Source organism: Rhinopithecus roxellana, chromosome 11 (assembly GCF_007565055.1).
Source record: "Rhinopithecus roxellana isolate Shanxi Qingling chromosome 11, ASM756505v1, whole genome shotgun sequence".
In the NCBI taxonomy this organism is placed as follows: Eukaryota; Metazoa; Chordata; class Mammalia; order Primates; family Cercopithecidae; genus Rhinopithecus; species Rhinopithecus roxellana.
In genome coordinates this window covers 83933569-83961463 of record NC_044559.1, presented here as the reverse complement: position 1 = coordinate 83961463, position 27895 = coordinate 83933569, and the positions used below count along the sequence as shown (strand labels likewise).

Sequence of the window (27895 nt, the reverse complement as noted above, 5' to 3'; positions counted from 1 at the left end):
CCTGGCCTGAATGCTTTGGGAGACTGGTCTAGGTAAGAGGTCAGGGCTTGATTGACTCTGAAACAAGGACCTAAGGGCTCTTCCCAGCCTCTCTGGGCTCCATGGAAAGCATGAGGCAAGCACCAAACAGAACAGAAACCTGTTTACACAGCAGACAGCACACTCCCCTACACCTGCCTCACCAACGGAGAACAGGGCCCTGAGCTTTTCGGGACCTTGTCAAAGCTGGTCTCCAATCCAAACAGCGAATCAGAGTGGATCTCACTGCCTTCTTCCTACTTAAAGAAAGGGCAATCCTAAAAAGTATTCTTGGCCGGGGACAGTGGCTCACGCCTGTAGTCCCAGCACTTTGGGAGGCCGAGGTGGGCGGATCACGAGGTCAGGAGCTTGAGACCAGCCTGGCCAACATGGTGAAACCCCATCTCTACTAAAAACACAAAAATTAGCCAGGTGTGATGGTGGGCACCTGTAATCCCAGCTACTCGGGAGACTGAGGCAGGAGAATCACTTGAGCCCGGGAGGCGGAGGTTGCAGTGAGGTGAGATTGCGCCATTGCACTGCAGCCTGGGTGACAGAGCAAGATTCTATCTCAAACATAAATTCTCTTCCCCACCCAAATATTGAGCCTCAGATATCTGCTCTGATGGAAGAAGGAAAAAAATACAGGCACTAAACTCATTTACATTTGGATTTGGGATGTCAAGTGAACACACAAGCATGTAAACGCTTGCACATCCATTGAGAGAGACACAGGTACACATTCTCCAGACACAGTCACTTCTGTAGCCATCCGCCACATGACTTTAACCTGATCCTATTATTGGGGATCAATGCCTTGATCGCATTAAGCTGTAAAGTTTTTCTTTTCTTTTTCATTTTTTCTCAAGAGGCAGGAGCTCTCTCTGTCATCAGGCTGGAGTACAGTGGTGTAACCATAGCTTGCTACAGCCTTGATTTCCTGGGTTCAAGCGATCCTCCCGCCTCCACCTCCCAAGTAGCTGGGACTGCAGACCTCACCATGCCTGACTATTTTTTCAATTTTTCTGTAGAAACAGGGTCTCACTATGGTTCCCAGGCTGTTCTCCAACTCCTGGCCTCAAGCAACCCTCCCATCTCGGCTTCCCAAAGTACTATGATTATAGGCAGAAGCCACCATGCCCGGCCCAACATGTTCCTTTTGTGAGGATCCCCTGAGTCCGTTTGGGGCTGACGTCCACACCACCGATACTCCACTCTGGATGACAAGAGTACATTTAGACGTTAAGTCAAATAGCACGTTGCATTGTGACATTTTTCAAATACTGTCCAACTATTTGACCTCACCCTAGGCTGGAATAACAACCCTTGGCGGGGGGGGGGGGAGTCACAAAATAGGCCGCCTTGGACAACATATTCTTATCAATACTCCCTTCACCAAAGGACCCACAAGCTATAATTACCATCGTATTCCACCGTCTTGAAAGGAGAAAACTAGCACGAAGGAAGTGAGGCCCTGGTCTGGTATTGTGTAATAAGTGAACATTAGGACAAAGATGACGAATCTCTCATGTTCTGCATATTTTTCAACACTTTCTTTCATAAACCCAGTGATTCCAAAAGGAAGAAAAGAGAACTTGAAGGATCAAATCCCAGCCCTTGGCGGGCATCCATTTCTCTTCATAAGGATGATTTTCCTTCTTGCCTTTTTATAGCACTGACAGGTGCTATAAAAAAAAGACAAACAAAAAACCTGAATTGTACCTAGCATTGCTCTACTCATCCTTCCAACTCGAGGGATTTTTTTTTAATATATTTTTATTTTTTTTTTTTTTTTTTATTTTTTTATTTTTTTTTTTTTTTTGAGGCGGAGTCTCGCTCTGTCGCCCGGACTGGAGTGCAGTGGCCAGATCTCAGCTCACTGCAAGCTCCGCCTCCCGAGTTTACGCCATTCTCCTGCCTCAGCCTCCCGAGTAGCTGGGACTACAGGCGCCCGCCACTTCGCCCGGCTAGTTTTTTTGTATTTTTAGTAGAGATGGGGTTTCACCGTGTTAGCCAGGATGGTCTCGATCTCCTGACCTCGTGATCCGCCCGTCTCGGCCTCCCAAAGTGCTGGGATTACAGGCTTGAGCCACCGCGCCCGGCCTTTAATATATTTTTAAAAGGAATTTCAGACACTTAGAAATTTGACTTTATTGATCTCATAAGTGGGAGCTGAACAATGAGAACACATGAACACAGGGAGGGGAACGACATACACTGGGGTCTGTCAAGGGGTTGAGGGAGGGAGAGCATCAGGATAAATAGCTAATGCATGCAGGCCTGAATACCTGGGTGATGGGTTGATAGATGCAGCAAACCACCATGACACACGTTTACCTATGTAACAAACCTGCACATCCTACACATATATTCCGGAACTAATTAAATTAAATTAAATTAAATTAAATTGGAAATTTCACTTTATTGGCCAATTCCTGGTAGGTAGCAGCATTCATATTCCTGTTTATTGCCTTCATATGACTGATTATTTCATTGTCCAGTAAATGCCTTAATAAAGTCCAATAGCCACCTCTCAGAAGGCAAGTTGTTTCGATCTTCATTTAGTTTTGCTTTGCTATAAATGCTTCAGTTTGTTCTGCCGTCCCTTGAAGGATGTCACGTATAGTAATGACAGAGTGGGGCCACCTATTTTATGCTACACGGGAATGTTTGGTTTCACAGGGTGTGCTAGGTGCGAGACTAATTCAGGACAGTGACTCCTAATACCCAGCCTTAACCTTGGATATCACAGAGAGTTCGTAAGTCTCCTTCACAACCCCTAAGAAATACAATGGGGGGCCAGGTGCAGTGGCTCATGCCTGTAATCCCAGCATTTTGGAAGGCTGAGGTGGGAAGATCACTTGAGCCCAGGAGTTCAAGATCAGCCTGAGCATCACAGCAAGACCCCTTCTCTACAAAAAGAAAAAAAAATTAAAAACTAGCTTAGCATGGTGGCACATGTCTGTAGTCCCAGATTCTCAGGAGGCTGAGGCAGGGGGATCGCTTGAGGCCAGAAGTTCGAGGCTGCAGTGAGCTAGGATCAGTCCACTACTCTCCTGCCTGGGTGCCAGAGCAAGATCTCGCCTGTAAAAAAGAAAAGATTTATTTATTTATGTGTTTATTTATTCTGAAATGGAGTCCCTCACTCTGTCGCCCAAGCTGGAGTGCAGTGGCATGACCACACCTCACTGAAACCTCTGCCTCCTGGGTTCAAGCGATTCTTCTGCCTCAGCCTCTCAAGTAGTTGGGATTACAGGTGCCCGCCAACACGTCCGGGGAATTTTTCTATTTTTAGTGGAGTTGGGGCTTCACCATATTGACCAGTCTGGTCTCGAACTCTTGACCTCAAGTGATCCGCCTGCCTCAGCCTCCCAAAGTGCTGGGATTACTGGCATGAGCCACTGCGCATGGCCAAAAATTTAAACTTAAATTTTCAAAAAAAACTTCTGTTTTCATATTAATTCTGTTCAACCTCCAAAAGGGAGAGTGAGCCAGGCTAAGACCACCACTTCCACTTCCCCCAGACAAAGTAGGACGGGGCTCACAGTGAAAAACAGACAAACAAAGCATCGCTGCTTCTTTTTCTAGATCCATGTACAGTTCTAACAGGGCCAATCACGCTCGTTCACGTTAATTAACCAGTCAGCCACTCTCAGATCTGGGACGAAAGGCAAAAGGCATGCAGAGTGTACCTCTATTAATATTACCATGGTTATAATTATATCTTACGGCAGTTTCCCTACCCTCTCCTGCTCAGGACTGGTTAATTTCTCCATCATAAAAAGAGGGGTTCTTTTATGGGACTAAATGTTTTGTGATGAGTTTGGTTTGAGTTTTACCAGCCTAGACATAATTCAGGGTAGCAAGCCTCCACGTGGGGCCTGAAATCCGTTATGTGCTTAAGTGTGTGGGCAGGCAGGCAGTCTGAAAGGAAATGGCCACTCCCTGCAGTCTGTCCAATAGGAAACCACATCCTCCTTCTGCATTAGAAGGGGATTTTCTTTTTTTAATTTAATTTAATTTTTTTTTTTTTTTAAGAGACAGGGTGTTGCTCTGTCTCCAAGGCTGGAGTACAGTGGCACCATCACGGCTCCCTGCAGCCTTAAACTCCTGGGTTCAAGTGATTCTCCTGCCACAGCCTCCCAAGTAGCCGGGACTCCAGGCATGCACCACCATTGCCATATAATTTTTAAAATTTTGGTAGAGATGGGGTCTCTCTATGTTGCCCAGGCTGGTCTTGAACTCTTGGGCTCAAGTGATCCTCTGGCCTCAGCCTGTAATCTCAAAGTGCTGAGATTACAGGCATGAGCCACTGCACCTGGCTATGGGAGGGTATTTTTTTGTTTTTTTTCTTGAGACAGAGTCTTGGTCTGTTGCCAGGCTGGAGTGCAGTGACATGATCTCCACTTACTGCAATCTCCACCTCCCAGGTTTAAGTGATTCTCCTGCCTCAGCCTCCCAAGTAGCTGGGACTACAGGTGTGCACCACCATGCCCAGTTAATTTGTGTATTTTTAGTAGAGACAGGGATTCACCATGTTGGCCAGGATGGTCTCCATCTCTTGACCTCATGCTCCGCCAGCCTCGGCCTCCCAAAGTGCTGGAATTACAGGCATGAGCCACCGCGCCCAGCCGGGAGGAGATTTTTTTAAACCAGAGCTTCCAAATTGGAGATGATGCTAGGCTCCTCAAGCCTATTAATGACCAACAAGAGATCAAATCTAAACTTAACCTACTTCTGCCAAGAGCATTCCCCAAGTTATTGCCTCTTCACAATCCATCTCTTGGTAAAACTCATGGTTCTTAAAGTCATTGTCCCACACGTAAGAGCCTACAGGAAAATAACCAATTTTGTAAAGGGGGAAGATCAAGCAGGTGCGGTGGCTCATGCCTGTAATCCCAGCACTTTGGGAAGCCAAGGCAGGAAGATCACTTATGCCCAGGACTTAGAGACCAGCCTGGGCGACACAGAGAGTCCTTATCTCCACAAAAAAAATCAGCTGGGCATAGTGCACGCCTGTAGTCCCAGCCAGTCAGGAGGATGCCCAGACCTGAGCACCTATGGCTGTGACTTTTCACCCCAGTGCTGATTTGCTTGTGATATTGGGCAAACAACCTCTTGAGATGAAGGGTTTAATGGTCAGGCTGCCTTACAAGGGAGAAACTGCAAGGCAACCACTCAACAGAAAAGATCAGTGGAAAATATTCTACAGAAATCCAAAAGCCTGGGGACATAGAGCCTCAGGCTCCTTTTTCAGTTTCTATCTGGGGTTGAGGAGGGATGGTCTCTCTCAGTAGAAAGTAAAGATAGTGGCTGGGTGCAATGGCTGTAATCCCAGCACTCTGGAAAGCCGAGGCTGGCAGATCACTTGAGGCCAGGAGTTCGAGACCAGTCTGGCCAACATAACAAAATTCCGTCTCTACTAAAAATACAAAAAAATAGCTGGGCATGGTGGCGGGCGCCTGTAATTCCAGCCACTGGGGAAGCTGAGGCAGGAGAATCACTTGAACTCAGGAGGTGGAGGTTGCAGTGAGCAACTTCTGTACTCTCCAGCCTGGGTGACACAGGAAGACTCCATCTCAAAAAAAAAAGAAAGAAAGAAAGAAAGTAAAAGTAGCAACACAGCTCTTCGATCAAAGCTACAGACCAGCGATGAGTTAATTCCTCAACTTAGCTTCTCTAAGCCTCTTTGTCCTCATATGTAAAACAGGGATGATAAATAATAATACTTACATCATAGGATTGTTGGGAAGATTAAGTGAGAGCACTTATGACAGCACTTGGTAAACGCTCAGAATTCAGGGTGGTCACTAAGCCTAGAAACGTCAGGGGATGCAGAAATGCTGTATTGATATTAATTTCCTTACATGATAAAATCACTTCTATGTTTCCAGACTTGCTGGCCACCCTGCACATCAGCTGACAGTTATTATTCGACAAATTACACTGTGCTAGGTGTTGAAAGACATCTCTGCCCAAAACTATCGTATCTCCCCTGGTGCCCGGAATTCCCACAGGATTCGCTTGCTTGGTGTAAGTTTGAAGGCATTAAAGGCTTTTTTTACATGCAAAGCTCAACAAAGAAGGATAACATTAAGCCATTAAGAGTCATCAATACCTTAGCTCAAAAGAATGTATCAGCTCAGACTTAGTGTGGAGCAGGACTCTGAACAGCTCAGGTTTATTCTGAGGGGCAAGGATCAGTTGACGAGGGCCCAGCGTGCAGGGTCCTATTTGCATCAGGGTTCCGCAGCTGAATGAGGAAACTGTACCAGGGGCCCAGTACCACTGTGATAAATACCAACATTTGTCACATTGTGGGGGCCAGAAACTGGAAGATGGAAGTAATTCTAACTTCATCTTCTCTTCACAATCCGTCTCTTGGCAAAACTCATGGTTCTTTTTTTTCTTTTTTTTTTTGAGATGGAGTCTCAATCTGTCGCCAGGCTAGAGTGCAGTGGCACAATCTCGGCTCACTGCAACTTCCACCTCAAGGGTTCAAGTGATTCTCTTGCCTCAGTCTCCCGAATAGCTGGGACTACAGGCACCTGCCACCACGCCTGGCTAATTTTTGTATTTTTAGTAGAGATGGGGTTTCACTATGTTTGCCAGGATGGTCTACATCTCTTGACCTCATGATCCGCCTACCTCGGTCTCCCAAAGTGCCGGGATTACAGGCGTGAGCCACCACGCCCAGCCCAAAACTCATGGTTCTTAAGGTCTCCATTCCACAACGTAAGTGCCTACTCTATCCTGTCCACCTGCAGGAAAATAACCAATTTGGTACAAAGGGAAGATCAGCCAGGCATGGTGGCTCACGCCTATAATCCTAGCACTTTGGGAGGCCGAGGAGGTAAGATCAAGTAAGCCCAGGAGTTTGAGACCAGCCTGGGCAACGCAGCAAGACCTTGTCTCTACAGAAAGAACTTAAAAATTAGCCAGGTGTAGTGTGCACATCTGTGGTTCCAGCTACTCAGGAGGCTGAGGGGAGAGGATTGCTTGAGCCTGGAAGGTCAAGGCTGCAGTGAGCCGTGATCACAGCACTGCACTCCAGACTGTCTCCAAAAAAAAAGAAAGTGGAAGATCATAGTTCATCCTCCTTTTAGCACGGCAGTCCACTTTGACAGTGACATCAGAAGCCTTGGTGAGATTTCTGCATTGTAGCAAAGTTGCATTACCACTGGGAACCCATCTCAGATATGGAGAAGGATAATCCTCCCCCTCCTTTGCATAGACTGTTAAGTATTCTGTTTTGTTTATTTCCCTAAGACATCTTCAAAGGGTCCTCTAGATGTTCAGCCAGGCCACGCTTATGCAAGAGCAATAGACAGGGTGGGATCCCACGTGAAGCTGGAGCCGTGGTAATTACAGGGCAAAAAGGTTGGTCTGACGGGGTACGTGGGGTTTCTGTATTAGACATTTCATATTTCATGTGGACAAGTTTGATCCTTTAAGCTCTGAAAACACCCAGAGGGCAAACTGTCAGCACCATGCACAAGAATTTTGCCCTGAACAAAATGACCTTTGAGTTCTTAACTGGTTTCATATTTTCCAGGTCTCTGCATACATATTCCTCTTTGGTCACTCCCTAACATCTTAAATGCATTTATTTGCTGGTAGGGTTTGGCCTCTCTGGCCAACAGCCACTGATTAACATCTAGTCTGCAAACCATGTAGAAATGTAATCCTTAACAAAATGAAGGAAGTTCCCAGCAAGCCAACACATTGTATTGATTTGCAAACTTCAGCCCAACTTGAGCATCCCTTCTTACTACATTACAGCTGTCTGTCTTCAGCGAAAATTCATGCTTGCCATTCAGACTCTAGGATCAAGCTGGAACTCTTACTGGTCACACCTTCAACAGGTATTAAGTTCCATTGTGCAAAGCACAATTCAAAGACTTTTAATGGGGCATCCATTGACAGAAATGGGACTCACTTTCTCTCTCTCTCTCTTTCTTTCTTCCTTTCTTTCTTGACAGAGTCTCGCTCTGTCACCCAGGCTGGAGTACATGGGCAAGATCTCAGTTCACTGCAGCCTCTGTCTCCTGGGTTCCAGTGACTCTCCTGCCTTAGCCTCCTGGTTAGCTGGGATTACAGAACACCTGGCTAATTTTTGTATTTTTAGTAGAGACAGGGTTTCACTATGTTGGCCAGGCTGGACTCAAACTCCTGACCTCAGGTGATCCGCCCACCTCGACCTCCCAAAGTGCTGGGATTACAGGCGTGAGCCACTGTGCCCAGCCCAAAACAATGGGACTTTTTTAAATGACAAATCAAGGTGACAACTCTGATTTGGGATATTTCTATCTAAATGTCAAAATCTATTTATCAGTCCTAAGCCAATACAGCATTTCCCTCAAATTTAAGAATCACACTGTGGGCTTTTCTTTTCTATTTTTTATTGTTAGTGCTGAGAGCAGATACACCAACAGTCTCACAATCTAGGACAGGCCCTTGGGGACAAGCGTTTCTGTGTCCTTGGGTAACTTCAACACATCCCAGAGTTTCAGTTTCCAGGGGCGAGACAGAGAGGACAGCAGTCTACCTTAGAGGACCATGCTGATGGAAAAAGTGGATGGATAGACGCCTCTTTTTCTCCTCCTCTCCTTTCACCTTTGGCCAGCCAGCTGGCTCTGAGGGCAGACATTCTGCCAGCACACTTCTATCTGGGGTAATGGAAAGCAGAGACACCTAATCCCCAAACTTCATCTTAGACACAACTGTAGTTTAAAACCTCTGCCTTCATCGGAGCTGCTGGTGATCCGTCCATGCGGCTGGCAGTGATGCTGCTGCCTGTCCTTCCCCTTCTTCGCAGATGTGCGACGTAACGGAGGAGTGAGCTGCCTCTGGACTCTATAAGGCAACCGTGCAACAGGGTCTGTGCCACGAACAGCCTGGACAGCCAGCCTCAGATGGAACTGATGGTGTGGAGTGCTGGCCAGAGCAGCAGTGAAGTGAATTAAGCTCCAAGTTCCATCCCTTTGTGCCACCCACAATCACATTTTGAGAGCCGGAGTGGCAGCTCCAAGCCCCCTGATCCAACTAAGAGGCACAGCCCTCCCGTCTTCTGTTCGAAGAAAGGGATTCAGTGTCGCCACTTCCTCATTCAGTGAGCCAGAGCCACATTCAGGACTTAATTGTTCTCAGGCACATCTTGTCACCCCAAAGAGATTGTAAACCTCTTAAGGAAAGGGTTGACTTCACACATAGTTGGATTAGTTGCTCACTTACTTGGTATAATTTATTGGGAGCTGAGAGAAAGCTGTTTCCTGCTACTCACCCACCATAGTCTCTGAAGTTTCTGAAGTTTCATTCTTTTTTTTTTTTTTCTAAGACAGAGTCTGGCTCTGTCGCCCAGACTGGAGTGCAGTGGCGCAATCTCGGCTCACTGCAAGCTCCGACTCCCGGGTTCACGCCATTCTCCTGCCTCAGCCTCCCGAGTAGCTGGGTCTACAGGCACCTGCCACCATGCCCGGTTAATTTTTTGTATTTTTAGTAGAGACGGGGTTTCACCGTATTAGCCAGGATGGTCTCAACCTCCTGACCTCATGATCCACCTGCCTCGGCCTCCCAAAGTGCTGGGATTAGAGGCATGAGCCACCGCGCCCGGCCTGAAGTTTCATTCTTAAAACAGCCTTTCATTGGGTAGAAATACTGTCATGAAAATGCCTTCATTTATAATTTTACAATGAAAACAGGCAGAATAACAGAAGTCCCTGTCATTTTACTACACTCCACCATTACAGAAAGGTCCCATGTAGCAAGAAGCGATACAGAAAGAGGGTGTGCCTCCCTGCCCTGCTGAGAGATCTTGCATGAAGCAAGATCACCCACACATCTCAGGACATTCATCACACAATGACAAAAATCACACTCTCACCTCACCTTGGGGTCCAAGGAACCAGAGTCATCCTGACTTGAGATTAGAAGACACATATAAAACTGCCCTGGGCTTAGGTAAAAGAATTTCTTCAGTTTCTTATGTCTTTAACAAATACTTTGGTATCAGCTACATGCACAATCACTGAGGCCAAGTTCAGTTGATGAATGCCTTCAGCAAATAAAGCCAAGATTGCGGGCCCCATCTCCAGTTGGGGCTCACTAGCGAACTCTGCAGAGGAGAAAAACTCCCCAACTTCACCTGTCTCATCTGACCCCAAGAGCCCTTCCTCTGCTGTAACCTCTAAGCTGCATCTTTCTGCAGAGCGAAGGACAGCCAGCTCCTCTTTTTTGACAAAAGATTGTTAGGGGATGTGATGACAGAAGCAAGAGGTTGGAGTGATGGCAGGAGGGCCATGCACCGAGGAATGCAGGCTGACTCCCAGGCGAGAGAAGGCAAAGAAGCAGACTCTCCCCCTGGAGCCTCCTACGGGAATCAACCCTGCCAACACCACGACTATAGCCTAGTGACACTGATTGTGAGCTTCTGACCTCCAGAGCTGCAAGAGAATACATGCGTGCTGTTGGAGGCAACCAAGTTCAAATAACCATTCGTGAATGACAACTGTTATTTACATGTTAACGTGTTATTTAAATGTTATTTACAAATAATATTTGTTATTTGGAAATAACGAATAATATTTGTTATTTGGAAATAACGAATAATATTTGTTATTTGGAAATAACGAATAATATTTGTTATTTGGAAATAACGAATAATATTTGTTATTTGGAAATAACGAATAATATTTGTTATTTGGAAATAACAAATAACATTTGTTACAGCAGCTACAGGCAACTAATGCAGATGCTGACTGAACGAAGGCCGGGCACTGGACGTTGCAGAAGAGCGTCCCTAGAAGCTGAAGATCTCAGTGTTCTGTGGGTCTGTCCTCAGGCTTCTGAGGATCTTCAGACACATCCTGTCTGCCTCGCAGTTTCCCAGGACCTGCTATCTAACAAGAATCAGGGGAGACTGGAAGCCACTGTTTCTGACGGGTGATTTCAGTTTCTCCTCCGAAAAAGGGACCTACTTATGTTCAAAGCAGCATAACACTGGCCTTCATGTATTCAACCAAACCTATTGAGTGGGTCTTGCCTGCCGGCCACTGTGATCCTAGCAGGATTCTGGGAGGAGCAAAAGGGACCTGATGCCCCTCCTTATGTTGAACTCCTGTTGGAGGCAAATTACTTACCCTTTCTATCCCATGATTTTCCTACCCATAAAATAAGGGGAGTGATCGTCCCACATTCCAGAGCTTTTCTGAGTCAAGGGAGAAAATCTCTCCAAAGAGTTCAACACGGAGCATGTGCTCAATGGAAACACCCACTGTCATTTGCCAAGGGTTTGATGTGTTACAAGCTTGGTTTGTTAGCCTCTGTGCACTGTGTGAGGCCAGCCTCCCAGCCCATTTTCTCAGGTGGATTACTCTCATCGTCTAGGCTGAGTGAGTCCCAGCGGTTGCACTGAACAAATCCATTCCCTTGTCTTTCTAGGATGGCCCCATGGGTCTGTGCAGTTGTCCGGAGTTCAGAGGTCTGGTTTTCAGAAGAGTGACTCCAATCTGGGAAATTGAGAATTTGCCACCGGAGGCCCATCTTGTGTCAAGGCACTTCAGGTCACTCTGGCACAAAGGAGCCCGAAGATGTTCAAAGTGAAGAACAGGGTGGTTTCACACACTTGGGTATCGAATTTATCAAAGACAGGCCAGCTCGTGTGCCTGGCATGGGAACGGTCTTCCTGGAGTGGAGGAGAGTCACAGAGCTCGTGACTCGGGATCATCAGGTTGGCGATGGAGGGAAAGTCAGGCAGTGTCTGCTCAGAGCTGGCTGTGCCCATGGGTAGAGGCTGTCCCGGAAGCTGCGGGAGGTTGTGGGGCAGTGTGGGCCACTTGTTGTGCCTGCTCAAGCAGTCCCTGTGCTATCCTTGGCATGGCTGTAGCCTAGTAGACCCAATAAAGAGGAACAGAGACTCCCCAACAGTAAGAAGAGAAGGGTGGCCACAGTTTACAAGGTGGCTTTTACTTAATGACCCCTTCCAGTTCATGAGATGAACTTTTAATGACCCTCAAAAAAACAAATGCTATACGCAAGCTTCCCCCAACCCCACCCCCAGAGACCATCAGGTTCAAGACAGCATTCAGGACAAACCCTTCCTAAGACTGCACTGCACGTGGTCAATTCAACAGCAAGGAGGAAAACTCTGCAGCTTCTGCTTTTATTTATTTATTTATTTATTTATTTATTTATTTAGAGACAGACTCTCGCTCTGTCGCCCAGGGTGGAGTGCAGTGGCGCAATTTCAGCTCACTGCAACCTCCCCCTCCTGAGTTCAAGCAATTCTTGTGCCTCAGCCTCCCGAGTAGCTGGGACTACAGGCGTGCACCACCACGCCCGGCTAATTTTCATATGTTTAGCCAGGTTGGTCTTGAACTCCTGACCTCAAGTGATCCTCCTGCCTTGGCCTCCCAAAGTGCTGGGATTACAGGTGAGAGCCACCACACCTGGCTCTTCTGCTTCTTCTAAAAAACAGTTTGGTACTTTACAAGTTTGGTCAATAAATTATTAACTAATTTTATAATTTTTTTAAAAAAGGAAAGACAACAAAACTTTAATTTTCTGGAAGTTTCTTATGCCCACAGGCAGCCCACCCCCAACCCCCTCAAAACAAAAACAAAACCGGATTGGCTGGTTTCCTTGCAGAGCACGCAGTAGTCTGGGCATTGTGCAACCCGCGTCTCTGAAGCAGGGTCCTCTTTAGACCTGTTCTCTGAATGAGGACCTGGTCCTGGGAGCCTCAATTCCCCACACAACATCCCTTAGTTACACAACGCAAGGCCCAAGCACAAAGCCTCCTCCAGGTGTTTACACATCTTTCAGGCTCTTGCTGGGGACCCGGCCCTGCCACTACAGTCAGGGATGAGATGAGTGGCTTTATACAGCATGGCTTTTGTTTAGCTTGAGACCTGTGGGGGTAGGGAAGGGCGAGGGGAGAGGGCCCACTCTCTAAATCCCTGCTCCAATGTGCAGCCTGCCGAACTGCACACAGACATGACAGGGGATTGTAAAAATGCACCACAGACAATGTAGCTAATGGACCAGCGTCCCCTGCACCAGAGCTCAAGGGCGTGTCAGGAAGTGACTCGGGGACACCAGGGTCCAAACAGAGCATCCTAAAAGGAACCACTTTTCTGAGCACTGATCCACTTCCTCCGTTGATCCCCTTCTCCAAAGAGAAAGAGAGACAGGCAGGACAAGGAAAAAAAAAAAAAAAGACTGGACTCTGGCTATAGCCCTAGAATAGCCTGTAAGCAATTCAGGCAGAATTTCTTTACACAATGGATGAGAGAAATATGAACCAGGCTGCCAAAATCAGCAGGACAAGCAAGCCCTGTGTATTCAGTTCGAGAGGGGCCTGGACACATTTCAGAAAGAGCAGAACAGACTCCTAAGACTGAGGCGCTGACTCGTATCCCGGGTTGACAGTCATGAAATACAAGTTAATTTGCAGTTCACGAGATAGCACTAAGGGCAGATAGAAGTGGAACTCCCCCAACCCATCTGGAATCTTTTTTGTTTATATTTATTTATTTATTTGAGGCTGAGTCTCGCTCTGTCACCCAGGCTGGAGTGCAGTGGCAGGATCTCGCTCACTGCAATGTCCACCTCCTGGGTTCAGGTGATTCTACTGCCTCAGCCTCCCGAGTAGCTGGAATTACAGGCATGCACCACGACACCTGGCTAATTTTTGTATTTTTAGTAGAGATAGCGTTTCACCATGTTGGCAAGGCTTGTCTTGAACCCCTGACCTCAGGTGATGTGCCTGTCTCGGCCTCCCAAAGTGTTAGGATTACAGGCATGAGCCACTGAGCCCAGCCCCCACCTGGAATCTTTAATGGGCTATTCTCCCTTCAGGCTTTCCAAATACCCTGGTCAAAATTATGGGCCAGGCATGGTGGCTTATGCCTGTAATCATAGGCACTTTGGGAGGTCGAGATGAGCGGATGACTTGAGGCCAAGAGTTTGAGACTAGCCTGGCCAATACGGTGAAACTCCATCTCTATTAAAGACACAAATATTAGCCGGGCATGGTGGCGGGCGCCTGTAATCCCAGCTATTCCAGAGACTGAGGCACGAGAATTGCTTGAACCCAGGAGGCAGAGGTTGCAGAGAGCCAAGATTGTGCCACTGCACTCCAGCCTGGGCAACAGAGTGAGACTCCATCTCAAAAAAAAAAAATTAAAAAAAATATGGCTGGGGGTGTGAAGAATCCTTTCCTCAGAAAAGTTCTCAAAAAAAAAACAAAAAACAAAAAACAAAACTCCAATGAGTCTTAGAGAGTATCTCACTAATTACAGAGTTACAAAGCTCCCAGAGAAATCAAACAGAGAGCCCCACATCATCCTGTTAACTGTCAGCACAGCCAAGAACGAAGCCCTAGTTTCCAGACTCCTAGGACAATAGTCAAAATACGCTCAAATGATCAATGAGTGTCTCAGAATTTCAGGGTTTTCCCCTTCCTGTTCTCTTTGCAAAGCGTATGGACAAGACAGAGCTGATGATGTCAAATCTGCTTGAGCTGGAGGGTACAAAGAAAAATGAAGATGTTTTCCAGAAGTTTGCTTCATTTTGAAGGGCAAAAGGTGTTGGTGTGTTGCTCTGCTGATTTAGATAATGGCTAGCATTTTGTTCTATGGATAAGATTCTATGCCATTGTCCAAATGTTTTCTTTTGGTCTTTTAATCTCTCCTTAGCTTGGAAGTTGCAGAGGGCTCACCAATGTCCTCTGCCCATGCAGGATCACAAAAATGGCTCTAGGGGTAGATTTGGGGTTGAGGATGTGGACAGGGGAATGGAACAAGAGAAAATGGAGTAATAATACCTCTACATCTTCAAAATGTAAACAGGACAATTTACCATGAGGAGGAAAACATCCAAGGCAGGCAATGGATTGCGTTGGAGTTTGTGGGTTTGAATTTGGGAACAGGTGTTTCACTAAACTCGAGTCACGTATGCAATATCTGGAAAGAATCTGCACCCTTCACACACTTTGGAACTTGTGAAATACCAAAATGAAGTCTTGTGATGAGGAGTACGCTTTAAAAACAACTTTAAGACCTTAGAAAGCTTTAGAAAGCAAGGTCCGGGTGAGGTGGCTCATGCCTGTAATCCCAACACTTTGGGAGGCCAAGATGGGTGGATCCCCTGAGGTCAGGAGTTCAAGACCAGCCTGGCCAACATGGAGAAACCCCATCTCTACTAAAAATACAAAAATTAGCTGGGCGCAGTGGCGCGTGCCTGTAATCCCAGCTACTCAGGAGGCTGAGGCAGGAGAATCACTTGAACCCGGGAGGTGGAGGTTGCAGTGAGCCGAGATCTCACCATTGCACTCTAGCCTGGGCGACAAAGCGAGACTCCGTCTCAAAAAATAAAGAAAAAGAGGTTTAGAAAGCAGACGCTGATCTCAGAAGGTGAGCTCTGGGTAACCCTAGTTCCATCACAACCTGTCTGCTTAGGGACTAACCCAGAGGCCCAGTGAGAAGCACACCACAGTTCACGCAGTTCATTTTAAAGACGAACAACAATGTAAATGTCACAAAGTAAGAATGACATCACTGGAATCTTGATTTCTCTGTTTCCTGATCTGCCTTTTAAAAAATTAAAAAAAAAAAAAAAGGTCAACTTAGACACTTGGGTATTTGTTGAATAAATGAAAAAAGTGCTTAATCCAGAAGCACTATAGAGGCATTTATAAATAGCAAAACTTTTCGATTCCTATGTAATTTTTTTCTATTTTGTTGGATTTTTAAATGTTTTAAAGAACTAACCCAAATCCTCAGATCTTTAAAAAAAAAAACCCATATATTTCTCAAATATTCTCCCATAGATGTGCTAATACAACAACTTCAAAAGTGAGGTCAAACAAATTGGAAATTAGGAATACAATTTACTCAAAAAAAAAATTTAGCAATATTTTAGATCTGCAATCTTGTTCTACTTTTCTAGATTAAACCCTCTTTAGTATTGCTGTTCTACTGTGTCTTATGGTTTTGAAAAAAGAAAAAAGAACCAAACCATTCTGGCCATTAAAATATATGATAATATTCCAAAGAAGAAATTGAATGGGCCGGGTGCAGTGGCTCATGCCTGTAATCCCAGCACTTTGGGAGGCTGAGATGGGTGGATCATTTGAGGTCAGGAAGTCGAGACCATCCTGGCCAACATGGTGAAACCCCATGTCTACTAAAAATACAAAAATTAGCTGGGCATGGTGGCGGGCACCTGTAGTCCCAGCTACTCGGGAGGCTGAGGCAGGAGAATCGCTTGAACCTGGGAGGCGGAGGTTGCAGTGAGCCGAGATTGCGCCCCTGCACTCCAGCCTGGGCGACAGAACCAGACTCCGTCTCGAAAAAGAAAACAAAAAAAAAAGGATCTGAATCACTGTTATTATATATATATATTTATATTTTACGGCTGTTGCATCATCTGCTAGAAACATCTTAGAAGGTTCAATCCATGCCCACAACGATGAAATGACATTTCTTTGAAGAAGGAATGGGATGAAATGTACCTAAAACAAACCGTAGCTGAGATACTGAGTTTGGGAGTTTTCCACGTGTCCCCCGCCCCTTGTCCAGCCCTAAGAATGTCAAGAATTTGAACTCCCTGTTCTTAAGGTGAAAGGGCATTAACTCAAATCTGCTCATGAAGCAAAGCGGTGGCAAACCTGAAGACACTGGAACTATGTGACAAAACCTCCCAAGTTTACCACGGCCAGCAGTGATTCTTTCCTTCGGTGTTTCAAAAGTAATTGGAAACAACATTCGAGTTGCAGGTCATTAATAAGGAGCCAGAGAGAGCTCCGTTTGCATCTCAGTGATGCTCTACACCTTTACTTCAACATTTAGCTTTAGGTTTAAAATATTTGCCACGATAGCGCAGAGACAATTAACAGATTTCTTTGAAATGTGTGCTATAGTTACACACTCCCTCCACAGGAAAAGAAAACTATACAGCAGAAGTTACAAAGTGGTTATTTAGGGTTTCGAAAACATTCCAATAATCCCTTCACTGTGGTGTCATTCACTCAACAGTAGAAAAGCAAAACAGAAATGAAGGTAAGAGCAGCCGGCTCGTTTCCATCTCAAAGAGAACCTCGAGGAACCCGTCAGCTGCAGTTTGCGTCTGGGAATCTCAGCATACAATCTTCCCAGTCCTCCTTCCATGGGCAGGAGGAGAGCAGGAAGACACACTGCCGCTCACTAGCGGACCCCAGATGTCACCCCAGCCCCAGGATAAATTCCTCCAGGCCACATGTAGAACTCCAAATACTCCCAGTTTTCCCCAAAAGAGATGTTGACTCTCTGGGGTTAGCATCGGCTCCTAGTGAATAACTTAACATGTCTTGTTGTTGTCTCTATTAACTCCTTTCTCTGAAATGAGCTAGAGCTACCAGATTATTCTAGAAGAGCTTGGCCACCACGTGGATACGATGTCATTTTGTAGTTTTAAAATATTTTAACTTTATTATTATGCTTATAATATTATTCCAACAGACTGTATTAAAGGCAGTGATCACTAACACAGAACACGACAGGGCAAAGAGGCAGTCGGGCTGCTTGCAGGACATGGCCTGTCGGGCCGGGGTCGCTGACATGCACGTTGATAGCTCATACACTGCTACCCTCAGCACAGGCTGCAGGAATAGGGACAAGACAGATGACGCCGGACTCTTAGAAGCTATTTAATAAATATCATCCAAAAACAAAAAGAAAAGAAACAAGAAACCCTCCGAGCACAACCACCTTAGGCCAACTCAATGTAATCTAGTTTATTCAACCAAAAATCGAGAGAGAAGGAAAATATTGAAACAACAAAGGAAAGAAAGCAGTTCTTAAGACTAGCAGTAAATAAATTTATACAACAATTCGGTCTGTATAATATGATGAAATAAATCTACATCTTTTCTTATTTTGGTGCTTTGAATTATACATACAAACAACAATTACAGGGACTTGTTCACAAAGCATGTAGGCCTAGTAAAAGGCTCTCTGAAACCCTCAATGGCAACTGGTGAACGGTAACACGGATTGCCCGGAAATGGTATTTCCTTTGCAGAGGCCAACAGCTTTGAACGAATGATTCGCCTACAACTTTTTTCTTTTTTTTTTCTTTTTTCTTTTTTCTTTTTTTTTTTTTTCTTTTAATGCATCAAACAACTGTGGCCAGTGAAAGGAAACAAAACTGGCAGTTTGTCCTTTTGAATATCAGACCTAGTTTCTTCTTAATTTCCACACTCTATTTCTCCCATATTCCTTAAACTTCTTGGCATCCTTCATGCCTTACAGCTACCCAGATGCAATAAAGTCATTGTACAGTATTTCTTACAATATAAGTTATATGCAATGTTCAGCATTTTTTTTTTCACAGCACTAGAGACCCTGTTAAATAGGGGATATGAGTCAGAATGGCTTATTCACAGATGGGGTCCAGATTCAGTGGTTGGAACACAGACACCACAGTGAGCTCCTTTGCAAAGTGGCAAACATAATTTTGCTTTCTGCCTTCAAAAACATATATCCATCGCGTTTAGGCTTCATGATGCTGCTCCTGCAAAAATGCACGTCGAAGGGGGCTGCAGGGACTCTCGCTGGGGGCCCTGCGAGCCTCAAGCAGGGCTCTAACCCATGGCAGTGACCATGCTGGAGGGGTGATGCGGTCCAAAGGACAGGCTGGATGGCGGGTGCATCGGCGTGGGCGTGGTCAGCATGTGGCTGGAGTGGCTGAAGGGCGAGATGTGGCTCAGGGAGGACATGTGTCTGGAGAGGGCGGCCGGGTTAAACGAGCTGTTCTTGGGGAAGTCCTCCAGTGAGTCATGCACTTTTTTGCACTTTTTGGATTTGCTAGACATTTTTCGGTTTCTGGTCTGGATGCCTTCCTTCTTCATGGTCAGGGGTCTGTTAATCTAAACAAAGATCAATTTTTTTTTTTTTTTTTTACTTTTTGGCTGCCTCTTAAATGCACAGGCTCTCCCACACCAACAAGGGTTCCACCGGCCGCCCCGGTCAGGGATCCATTTCCATTTCAGCTGGCCCCTTCCTCTCTCCCACTTTCTCCTGTCTCTTTCCCAGGGACGGAAGAACTCAAATACATACAGTTACCAGATTAGAGACCCATCTAATACGATTGTATTTCTCTGGTAACGAAAATGGAGTTCACTTGTCTTATTTCTTTAGAACTTTCTTAGACTATAAGAATCGAGGTAGTGAAGAATCTTCAAGAGGGAAATACCATTTTGTCTACTCTGACAAATCTGCACTTGAACAGCACTCCCCAGGTCATCAGCCTCTAGGTGGTTAAGGCCGTCTGCCTTGAAGAAATGAGGACTGTACCGCTCTACTGAATAACTTGTGGTTGCCTCTTTTCTACCTGGCCTTTGAGAGGTCATAAAATCTGCCCCTAGAATTTATATGTAGCAGGGTTGTACTTCACGAAACCATGCCTTTCTTAAAGGTGATCTTTTTTTTTTTTCTTTTTTTTTTTTTTGAGACAAAGTCTCACTGTTGTCTAGGCTGGAGTGCAGTGGTGCGATCTCGGCTCACTGAAACCTCTGTCTCCTGGGTTCACGCCATTCTCCTGCCTCAGCCTCCTGAGTAGCTGGGACTCGAGGCACCCGCCACCATGTCTGGCTAATTTTTGTATATTTAGTAGAGACGGGGTTTCACCATATTGGGCAGGCTGGTCTCGAACTCCTGACATTGTGATCCACCCAGCTCCGCCTCCCAAATGCTAGGATTACAGGCGTGAGCCACCGTGCCTGGCCAAAAGGTGATCTCTTGCCTTTATCACTCCAGCAGCAGCTGTAGTGGTTGCAAGTGCTATTTTCACCTAACTCTGACTCTCCACTTCTAACCAGACAAACAGCCAACCAACAAATCAACTAGTATTTAATAACCACCTATGGGGTGTAGAGCACAAAAGGGCACTCATGTTAATAAGGAAAGACCAAGAATGTGCTAGAGTAAAGAGACAGAGACCAGACCCTACTCTGAAGATCAAGAGACTTCAATCTTGAAGACAGCTACCATTTCCCTCTTCTTGATAAACCTCATTTGCCTTTTAAAAATACACTTGCTTTGGGGGCCCAGAATCAAGAAAGGAAACTTTACAAAGTAAACAGAAGCTACTCCCCACAGGGAGGCCGAGGCAGATTAACCCCGACAGCAGACATCTGCCCGGAAGAGCAAACTCCACATCTGGCCACGTTCCCAGGGGAGGGTGGCAAACAGACTCAAGGAGTGAATGTCAGTGTCGGGCCGTTCCTGACTTCCCGGGCTGAAAGCATCGCCTTCCACCACAGTTCTCAAGGGTGGAGAATCCTTGGCTCTGGGTTTTACCTATCTATTCCCAAAGCCAGAAAATCACACCTGAGAAAGGAAGAATTCAAATGGTCAACGTGCTGAGAGCAGCCAACACCCAGCTTCCCGAAGCTGAGCTGGGAGAGGTCACCTGGAGAAGGAGACAAAGCCCCACACTGGAGCTGAGACCTTATTTCCCCCACACCTAGGAAGGCAATGTGACCGACGGCAGGAGAGCCCAGAAAGGTCACTGCCAGAGGAACAGCTCCGGGTTCCTTCTTCCAAGTTTTCATCAAGATAAAGATGCAGCCTACAGAGATGACAGGAATCTACTCCCACATCAAATCTTCACCAAGATGATGTCCAGATACACAGCTCTGGATGCTGACATCTAGCTATACATAGCCGGGTATCTAAATATAATATCTAGTTACACCAGTAGCCACACAACCCCAGATAACCAGTCACAACACCACTGAGAGATGCTGATACCGAGGTAGGCAGTTATCTCAACACCTAGATAAGAAGAAGGAGCTTATGGCGTCCATGTAGAGATGTCTGGAAGGGCAGAGCAAAACGCAACGCGATGACAACGTTAATAGATTGTTATCTCTTACTGTTCAATACACATCAATCGCCTCCTTTTACGAATTCCTGGTAAACCAGAGAAGACAGAAAAACCACTCTTGAGGATGAGGAAGTTTCTGTCTCCCACTCACCCGAGCCCAGTCATGAAGACCAAGCTCATGAAGACTGAGGAGGTAGAAGTGAGGCATGCAGAGGATCTGTCAGCTTTTCTTTGATTTGAGAAATTCATATTCTTCAGAAATATATTACATATATATATGTATATGATCAGACACAAGTGAGATCATATCTCATCCCAGCTAACTATTCAAAAAAGCATATAACTAGTTAATCTCCTGTAATTCCTATACTTTCACGGCTATAGGGATGAAATATACATACACACACGATTCGTTACAATTTTGTTGTACTCTAAAAAAAGACATCATTCCCTTTCCCCTGGTTCTCCTCTTAGTTCTGACACTGCCAACCTCCCAGGAAAGCCTCCTGACTCTGAAATGGGCCCCCCGACTCTTCTACTTTCTCAGCCATGTTACCTTGTGCAAGCGACTTGCTTTTCTGAGTCATAATTCCTTCAAGTAAAACCGAAATAAAAATAATTTCTGCCCTGTCTATATCATGGGACTATCTCAGGCTCAAATGTAATCAAGTAACAGGAAAGTTCTTTGAAATCCATAAATTACAGCCCAGAAATAACTTCATAGGCAGTGCTGATGACTGGATAGCTAATAAACCCTAATGCTAATAGCCTCATAGCTTATAAGCCCAAGTCTTCCAGATTGTAATCATGAATCTCTATCTCTACTGCAGTCAGCAAGTAAATTCCCCAAAGTGAAAACAGAACTTGGATTTAATTGCTGATAAATGTATATGAACCACAGTCCCAGGACCTAAGGGGGAATAAGGGATCGTAGTAAGACTCTAGTTTCATTCACTGAACCGGGACCACAGCGAGAGAGATGGCACAGGCAGGGAAATGAGTGTATAGAGCTCCTCGGAATCACAACAACTTGTTCCCAAGAAGTGAAAAAGAAGCAGGGTGCTGGGGTCACCCTAAGAAGTTCTCTATGACTCAAAAAATCCAACCAGAAAAGCTTCCTCCCCAATTCCCAGGTATTCCTGAGTAAGATGAGTTCATTGCCAGAACCGCCGCAAGCAAACGTCCCTGTCTCCTCCCCGTTCAGCCCCAGACTTTGCCAAAGTCAGGTTGGCCAAGAGAATTTAGGAGAATCAGAAAGAGCTAAAAAGGAAGGAGAGAGAGAACAAGACAGAGAGAGACCAAAATGACCATTTTTGTCTTTGGAATTAACGTAAACTTGAAGCCTCACTAGGATCATGGCCTGTGAGCCAGAACGGTTTCAGGAAAAAGGAAAAAAAAAAAACCTGAAAAAAAATTTTTTAAGATTAAGATATATTATGAAATGAGAGGACCCCAAATGGAAAGATTAGAAATGACACAGCTAAACTCAGGTGACTGGCAATTACCATTCTGCTAACATGACATAAAAGGAGAAAATGACAGCTTCTTTTCCCTGGTATGGTAACTTCTCCCAGGTGAGCCACCTTCCTCAGGAGCTAGCTCTCTGCACGTAAAAGTTGGTTCGGACAAAGACATCAGACGAAATCTCTCAGACATTTTTTCCGTGTCTTTTATACGGAGAATCCATTTCAGATTCATAGCACAGATTTAGCCAAGGCTTTTTACCTCTCAGTAACCGAATGGATCCTCTTGGTTTCCAGAGTCCCTGCCACTCATTACAATTCTATTTACCTTTCTCTTTCACTCTCTCTTTCTGCAAAGAGTTTAAAATGTAAGGAAACAACAACATAGGACCGGTGGCTGTTTTTGTTTTCCAAAAGGAAGATTTTGGGTTTTTTTTCGTTATAAACCAGACAGGCCCAGCCAGCACATCAGATTGCTGCATGGTACGTGGAGTGTCCAATGCACACCAAGGGGGTTGTGTGGCTGCCAGGCTGTAAACCCCCTCGGCCTCAGCAAGGCTATGCTAGACAAAGTAGTTTTCCAAGCTAGGTCCTATTGCATCGATTATTTGGAGCCTGTGATCTGCCCCCGCGGTGGGCGATTGACATGGAGAGGGCGGTGGTGACACTGTTTGCCGGTCACCATCAGGAAGGGAGCCCTGTTCTTGCTGGTCCCAGTCTACTTACATTGTGCAGCTTGTAGTAGAGCCCACAGGCATTGCAGACAGGGTCGCCATTGGCGTTCCTCCTCCAGAGTGTGGTTGTGGTGGTCTGACAGTTCGCACAGGACGTCCCTGCTCTCCTGGCTGCAGACTGAGAGTGGGGAGAGAGGAGAGGGTAAAATCAAAACAAATGTTAAATGTGTTGTCATCACTATGAAGACGGGCTTAAAAAAAAAACAAAAGGAAGGAAGAAATTATCATTGAAATCAAAACTAGCAAGTGGCCCACATGAAAGTCATACAGATCCCCAAAAGCTGCCTCGAGAAGAAAAATGTCGCCACTACACTGGAGCATGTCAGGATTGCAGTAACGTGGCCAGAATTTCACCCACCACTCTCCGGTAGGAGCAGGAAGCCAGGGCCTCCTCCCTGGCAGTCTTAGCCTCCTACCCTCCTCCCACAAAGTACACCAGAGGGTTAATTTTTATGGGTGGCAATTTTGAATTAGCCAGCCAATTTTGGAACTGGGCTTTCAGTTGCCTTTTTCACCAAGTCCAGGGCCACAAGAGGTCGTTTTCAAACTCCAACTCAACTCCCAAGAATATCCATCCTCAAATAGGCTCCGGTCATCAGCGAAGGAAGCACAAAGCCAAGCACCAAAAACACTCTGGATCCCAAATAAAGAAATGCTGAGTTATCAAGAGAACAGCCTGCTAACACAACAGCAAATTCTGCAAAGAATGTCTGTGCAAGTGTGTGGCATGCACACATGGGTGACACACCTGAGGAAGCGCTGAGTAGGACATCCTAAGTTGACAAGACCTCCTAAATTTATACAGCCTGCACTTTCTTTTTTTCTCTTTTCGAGACAGAGTCTCACTCTGTCACCCAGGCTGGAGTGCAGTGGTGTGATCTCAGCTCACTGCAACCTCTGCGTCACGAGTTGAAGCAATTCTCCTGCCTTAGCCTCCCTAGAAGCTGCGATTTATAGGCACCTGCCACCACGCCCAGCTAATTTTTCTATTTTTAGTAGAGACAGGGTTTTACTATGTTGGCCAGGCTGGTCTTGAACTCCTGACCTCAAGTGATCCGCCTGCCTGGGCCTCCCAAAGTGCTGGGATTACAGGCGTGAGCCACCACAGCCTGTGCTTTCAAGTTTGGTCACTTCCCATTCACGAAACAGCCACCCTCACTCTCTTTAGGTGGCTGTCACCTAAATTTGATTCACCAATCAAACAAACTCAAAAGACGAAGGAATGTTGCCACTCATCAGGAACCAGAGTTCAAGGATCCAGAATCCCTTGTCTCCTCTGATACCAGTTCACCTTCGTGAAATCAGGCATTTCCTATGTGCTGTTCACGGAGTAGCATAGTTGCAGGTCAAAGGTCAGCCTCAACTTGAATTTTAATTCCTTGGTTGTGTTACTGCCCTAATTTCCTTTAAAAGAGAGATTTTTCTTTCATTTTTTGACATATTTAAATTGATCAAGTGACTACTCTCTGTTCATGCTTTTAAAAAAAAAATGAAAAAAACCGTTGGAAGAAAATGGAGTTGGGTCACTTCTAATATTAACCTCTCTCTCTTCCTCACCTTCTATCACGGAAAAAAAATTTTAACTGCAAAATTATCCCCGTTCCTGGATCAAAAATATTATCAAAGGAAAGGTAAGAGAAGAAAGAGTTTAGTCTCTGTCTGTGATGAAGAAAATTCTGGTATGGTTATAAGAACACAGAACAAGAACTATAGGGATCCTGGTACAGTTTTGTTTTTTGTTTTCCATTTTGTTTTGCTTTGTTTTGAGACAGAGTCTCGCTCTGTCGCCCAGGGTGGAGGGCAGTGGCATGATCTTGGCTCACTGCAAGCTCCGCCTCCCGGGTTCACGCCATTCTTCTGCCTCAGCCTCCTGAGTAGCTGGGACAGCAGGCGCCCATCACCTCGCCCGGCTAAGTTTTTGTATTTTTAGTAGAGACGGGGTTTCACCATGTTAGCCAGGATGGTCTCAATCTCCTGACCTCGTGATCCGCCTGCCTCGGCCTCCCAAAGTGCTGGGATTACAGGCGTGAGCCACTGTACCTGGCCTGGGATCCTAGTACAATTTTATATCAATATTTTATCAAGCAAAAAGTTGAAGTCAACACCCAAAACCACCAAATATGCAGAACCCAGTGGCAATTTTGAATTAACCTGAGTGACCCTTTTTCTTTCAAAGTTGCTAAATTGTTCCACAGATATGCTCCTGTGGGATGTAAATAACAGAGTATATTATGACCTTTTTAAACAAATTCTTTCTTTTCTGTATTCTAAGGAACTGGAAACTAAAAACTGCCCTGATCTATCACAATGGAGAAGATGGGAGTCTTTTGCTGTCCATCGTGAACGTAATTCACGTTGTCCATGAGTGTCGATTCTAACCCCATATGCCTCTGCCAGACTGCCTTTATGAAACGTGATAATTTAAGGCTGAAACAACTGTTTCATTTGTATACTCTTTGGGAGAAAGTACAACATAAAACCAGTGCTTAATGATTTTGACAATTAAATTATATGTGATTATTATCTTCCTATAGTGTTTTTTTTTTCTTTAGAAGAGCTACTCAGTTATAGCAGATTAATATCACTCAGGCATCTGGGTTTCCTAGCCCAGCAATTCTGAATGTACCCAGTACAAGCGTATAATGCCAACTGGTAAAATCAGAGCTCCAGATGACAAGGTGTAGCGTGTAATCTTTTGCAGTCTATTGACAGCAACCTAAATAAAAGCAAAGGAAGATGCTTCCCGTACTACAAACTTTATGGGAACTTAGGGTCTCTCAAAGCTATACTGTTTGGGTCACTAGCAGGAGGTAGAATATATTAAGGCAAGCAGCTCAGCCTCTCGCTAGTGGTGAGATGGATGAAAATCCTGGCAATGCCAGGGGGAAAAGAATCTATGAATCTTCCTTTCAGTTCTCTCTCCTGTTTCCTTCATTAGTTTATTCAGGGTTAAATATGCATCTCACAGAAGAGCTAGCTATGTATGGGCTGAGTGGTCTTCAGTGAATCTGCAAATGTTTTCAACAAAAATAGCAATCTGGAACTGGAATAAAGGGTCAGGGAATACAGGAAAGAAGAAAACAACGGGTTCTAGATGTTCAGAAGTCAAATATATCTCAGGGCTGAAAAAAGACAGAAAGAGAGAAAGAAAGAAGGAAGGAAGGAAGGAAGGAAGGAAGGAAGGAAGGAAGGAAGGAAGGAAGGAAGGAAGGAAAGAAAGAAAGAAAGAAGAAAGAAAGAAAGAAAGAAAGAAAGAAAGAAAGAAAGAAAGAAAGAAAGAAAGAAAGAAAGGAAGGAAGGAAGGAAGGAAGGAAGGAAGGAAGGAGAAAGGAAGAGAAATCTGAATGTGTCCTGTGTTCTATCTCCCTGTAGCTTATGAATTCTGTAGAACTAAAAACATCAAACCGCCCAAGACAGATGATTAAGAAAGAAAAGACAGATGAAAATGTGACAGTCATTGAACTCTAAAATTCAAAGCAATTATTACTCAGAGTTCTAGAGCTTTCCTATGAAAGGTGAGTGGAGACAAAATTGTATAAAATGGAAGTACGATCCTCCTCTGCAATCTGACCAGACACAAGAAGAAAACCCAAGAAAATGTCAAATAAACTTTTGCTCACCAATCAGCCCATACCTTAGACTTTTAATCCTTCTCTTTTGCCTTCTTTACTTTTATTTAAAAAAAAAAAAACTATAATGGTACCAAGACACATTTTAACAAGAAGGTTTTTGTTGGTTTTTTTTTTTCCTCTCTCTCTCTCTCTCTTTTTTTTTTTTTACTAGGGCCAGGTTTTTGAGTGATTCAAAACATTCTTTTGTGGTGTGATCATATTCATTCTGCACTAACACCTCTAGCCTTTTTTTTTTCTCAAACACTTCTTGTTCTGATACGTTCAAACATCTTGGTGTTTAGGTTGGGGAAGCTGAGTTGTTGTTTATGAGTTATCTCCAGTGCTCAGATATCCGGCAGCTTTTTCCTAGGAAGTCAGCTTTGCACATGAGAGAAAGGAAAAAAAAAAAAAAAACCAAACTGCAGGAGGACAGCTGGGGGAAGGTTGAGAAAGTTGGAGAAGGGGGCAAAGGTCAGAAAGAATAAAGCCTCGATATCCAGGATTGTCAAAGATTAAAGTCATGTGGACATTTCCATCCCTAGAAAGTTTTCCTTCTTCGGCTGGGAGCGGTGGCTCATGCCTGTAATCCCAGCACTCTGGGAGGGTGAGGTGGGTAGATCACCTGCGGTCAGGAGTTTGAGACCAGCCTGGCCAACAAGGCGAAACCCTGTCTCTATTGAAAAAATACAAAAATTTGCCAGGTGTGGGGGTGGGTGCCCGTAGTTCCAGCTACTCGGGAGGCTGAGACAGGAGAATTGCTTGAACCTGGGAGGTGGAGGTCACAGTGAGCTGAGATTGTGCCACTGCACTCCAGCCTGGGTGACAGAATGAGACTCTATCTAAAAAAAAAAAAAAAGAAAGAAAGTTTTTCCTTCTTCAAAAGAGGATGTGAAACGTGTTGAGTTGCACTACAATCTGATGGGGAGGGCAAATAATTCTTTAAAAAGCATACAAAGGTGTTCTTTTTCCTCCCTTAGAAATTGATGGATGCTAATGTATCCATTAATCTGCATGGGGAAATCCCCTCCTCCCATATCTACTTGGTGAATGTCAGCACCACATTCACATTTTGATCTCTTAGCTGTGGCTAGAGTTGTTATTTGTCTGTCGTGTATATTCACTATTCAAACTTCCAAAAAGGAGCTTGCAAATGAATGTCCCTTGTGAGTCTTCCTTATAAATGCTTGACAGAGCCAGGTTT

The 27895-nt window shown here is 45.1% G+C and overlaps 1 protein-coding gene across 4 annotated transcripts in view; it reads right to left on the bottom strand.

Moving 5' to 3' along the window:
- Positions 1-17765: 17765 nt before the first annotated feature.
- The window catches only part of GATA3 (GATA binding protein 3), a 29671-nt gene continuing 19541 nt past the window's right edge, over positions 17766-27895 (bottom strand). For all 4 annotated transcript variants that reach the window (XM_030940816.1, XM_030940815.1, XM_010389383.2 and 1 more), the window contains exons 5-6: positions 23076-23201; positions 17766-18925 (exon numbers count right to left, since the gene is read on the bottom strand). In XM_030940816.1, the coding sequence (XP_030796676.1) occupies positions 18641-18925; positions 23076-23201 (411 nt within the window). In that variant the 3' untranslated portion in view covers positions 17766-18640. The remainder of the gene's footprint in view (positions 18926-23075; positions 23202-27895) is intronic.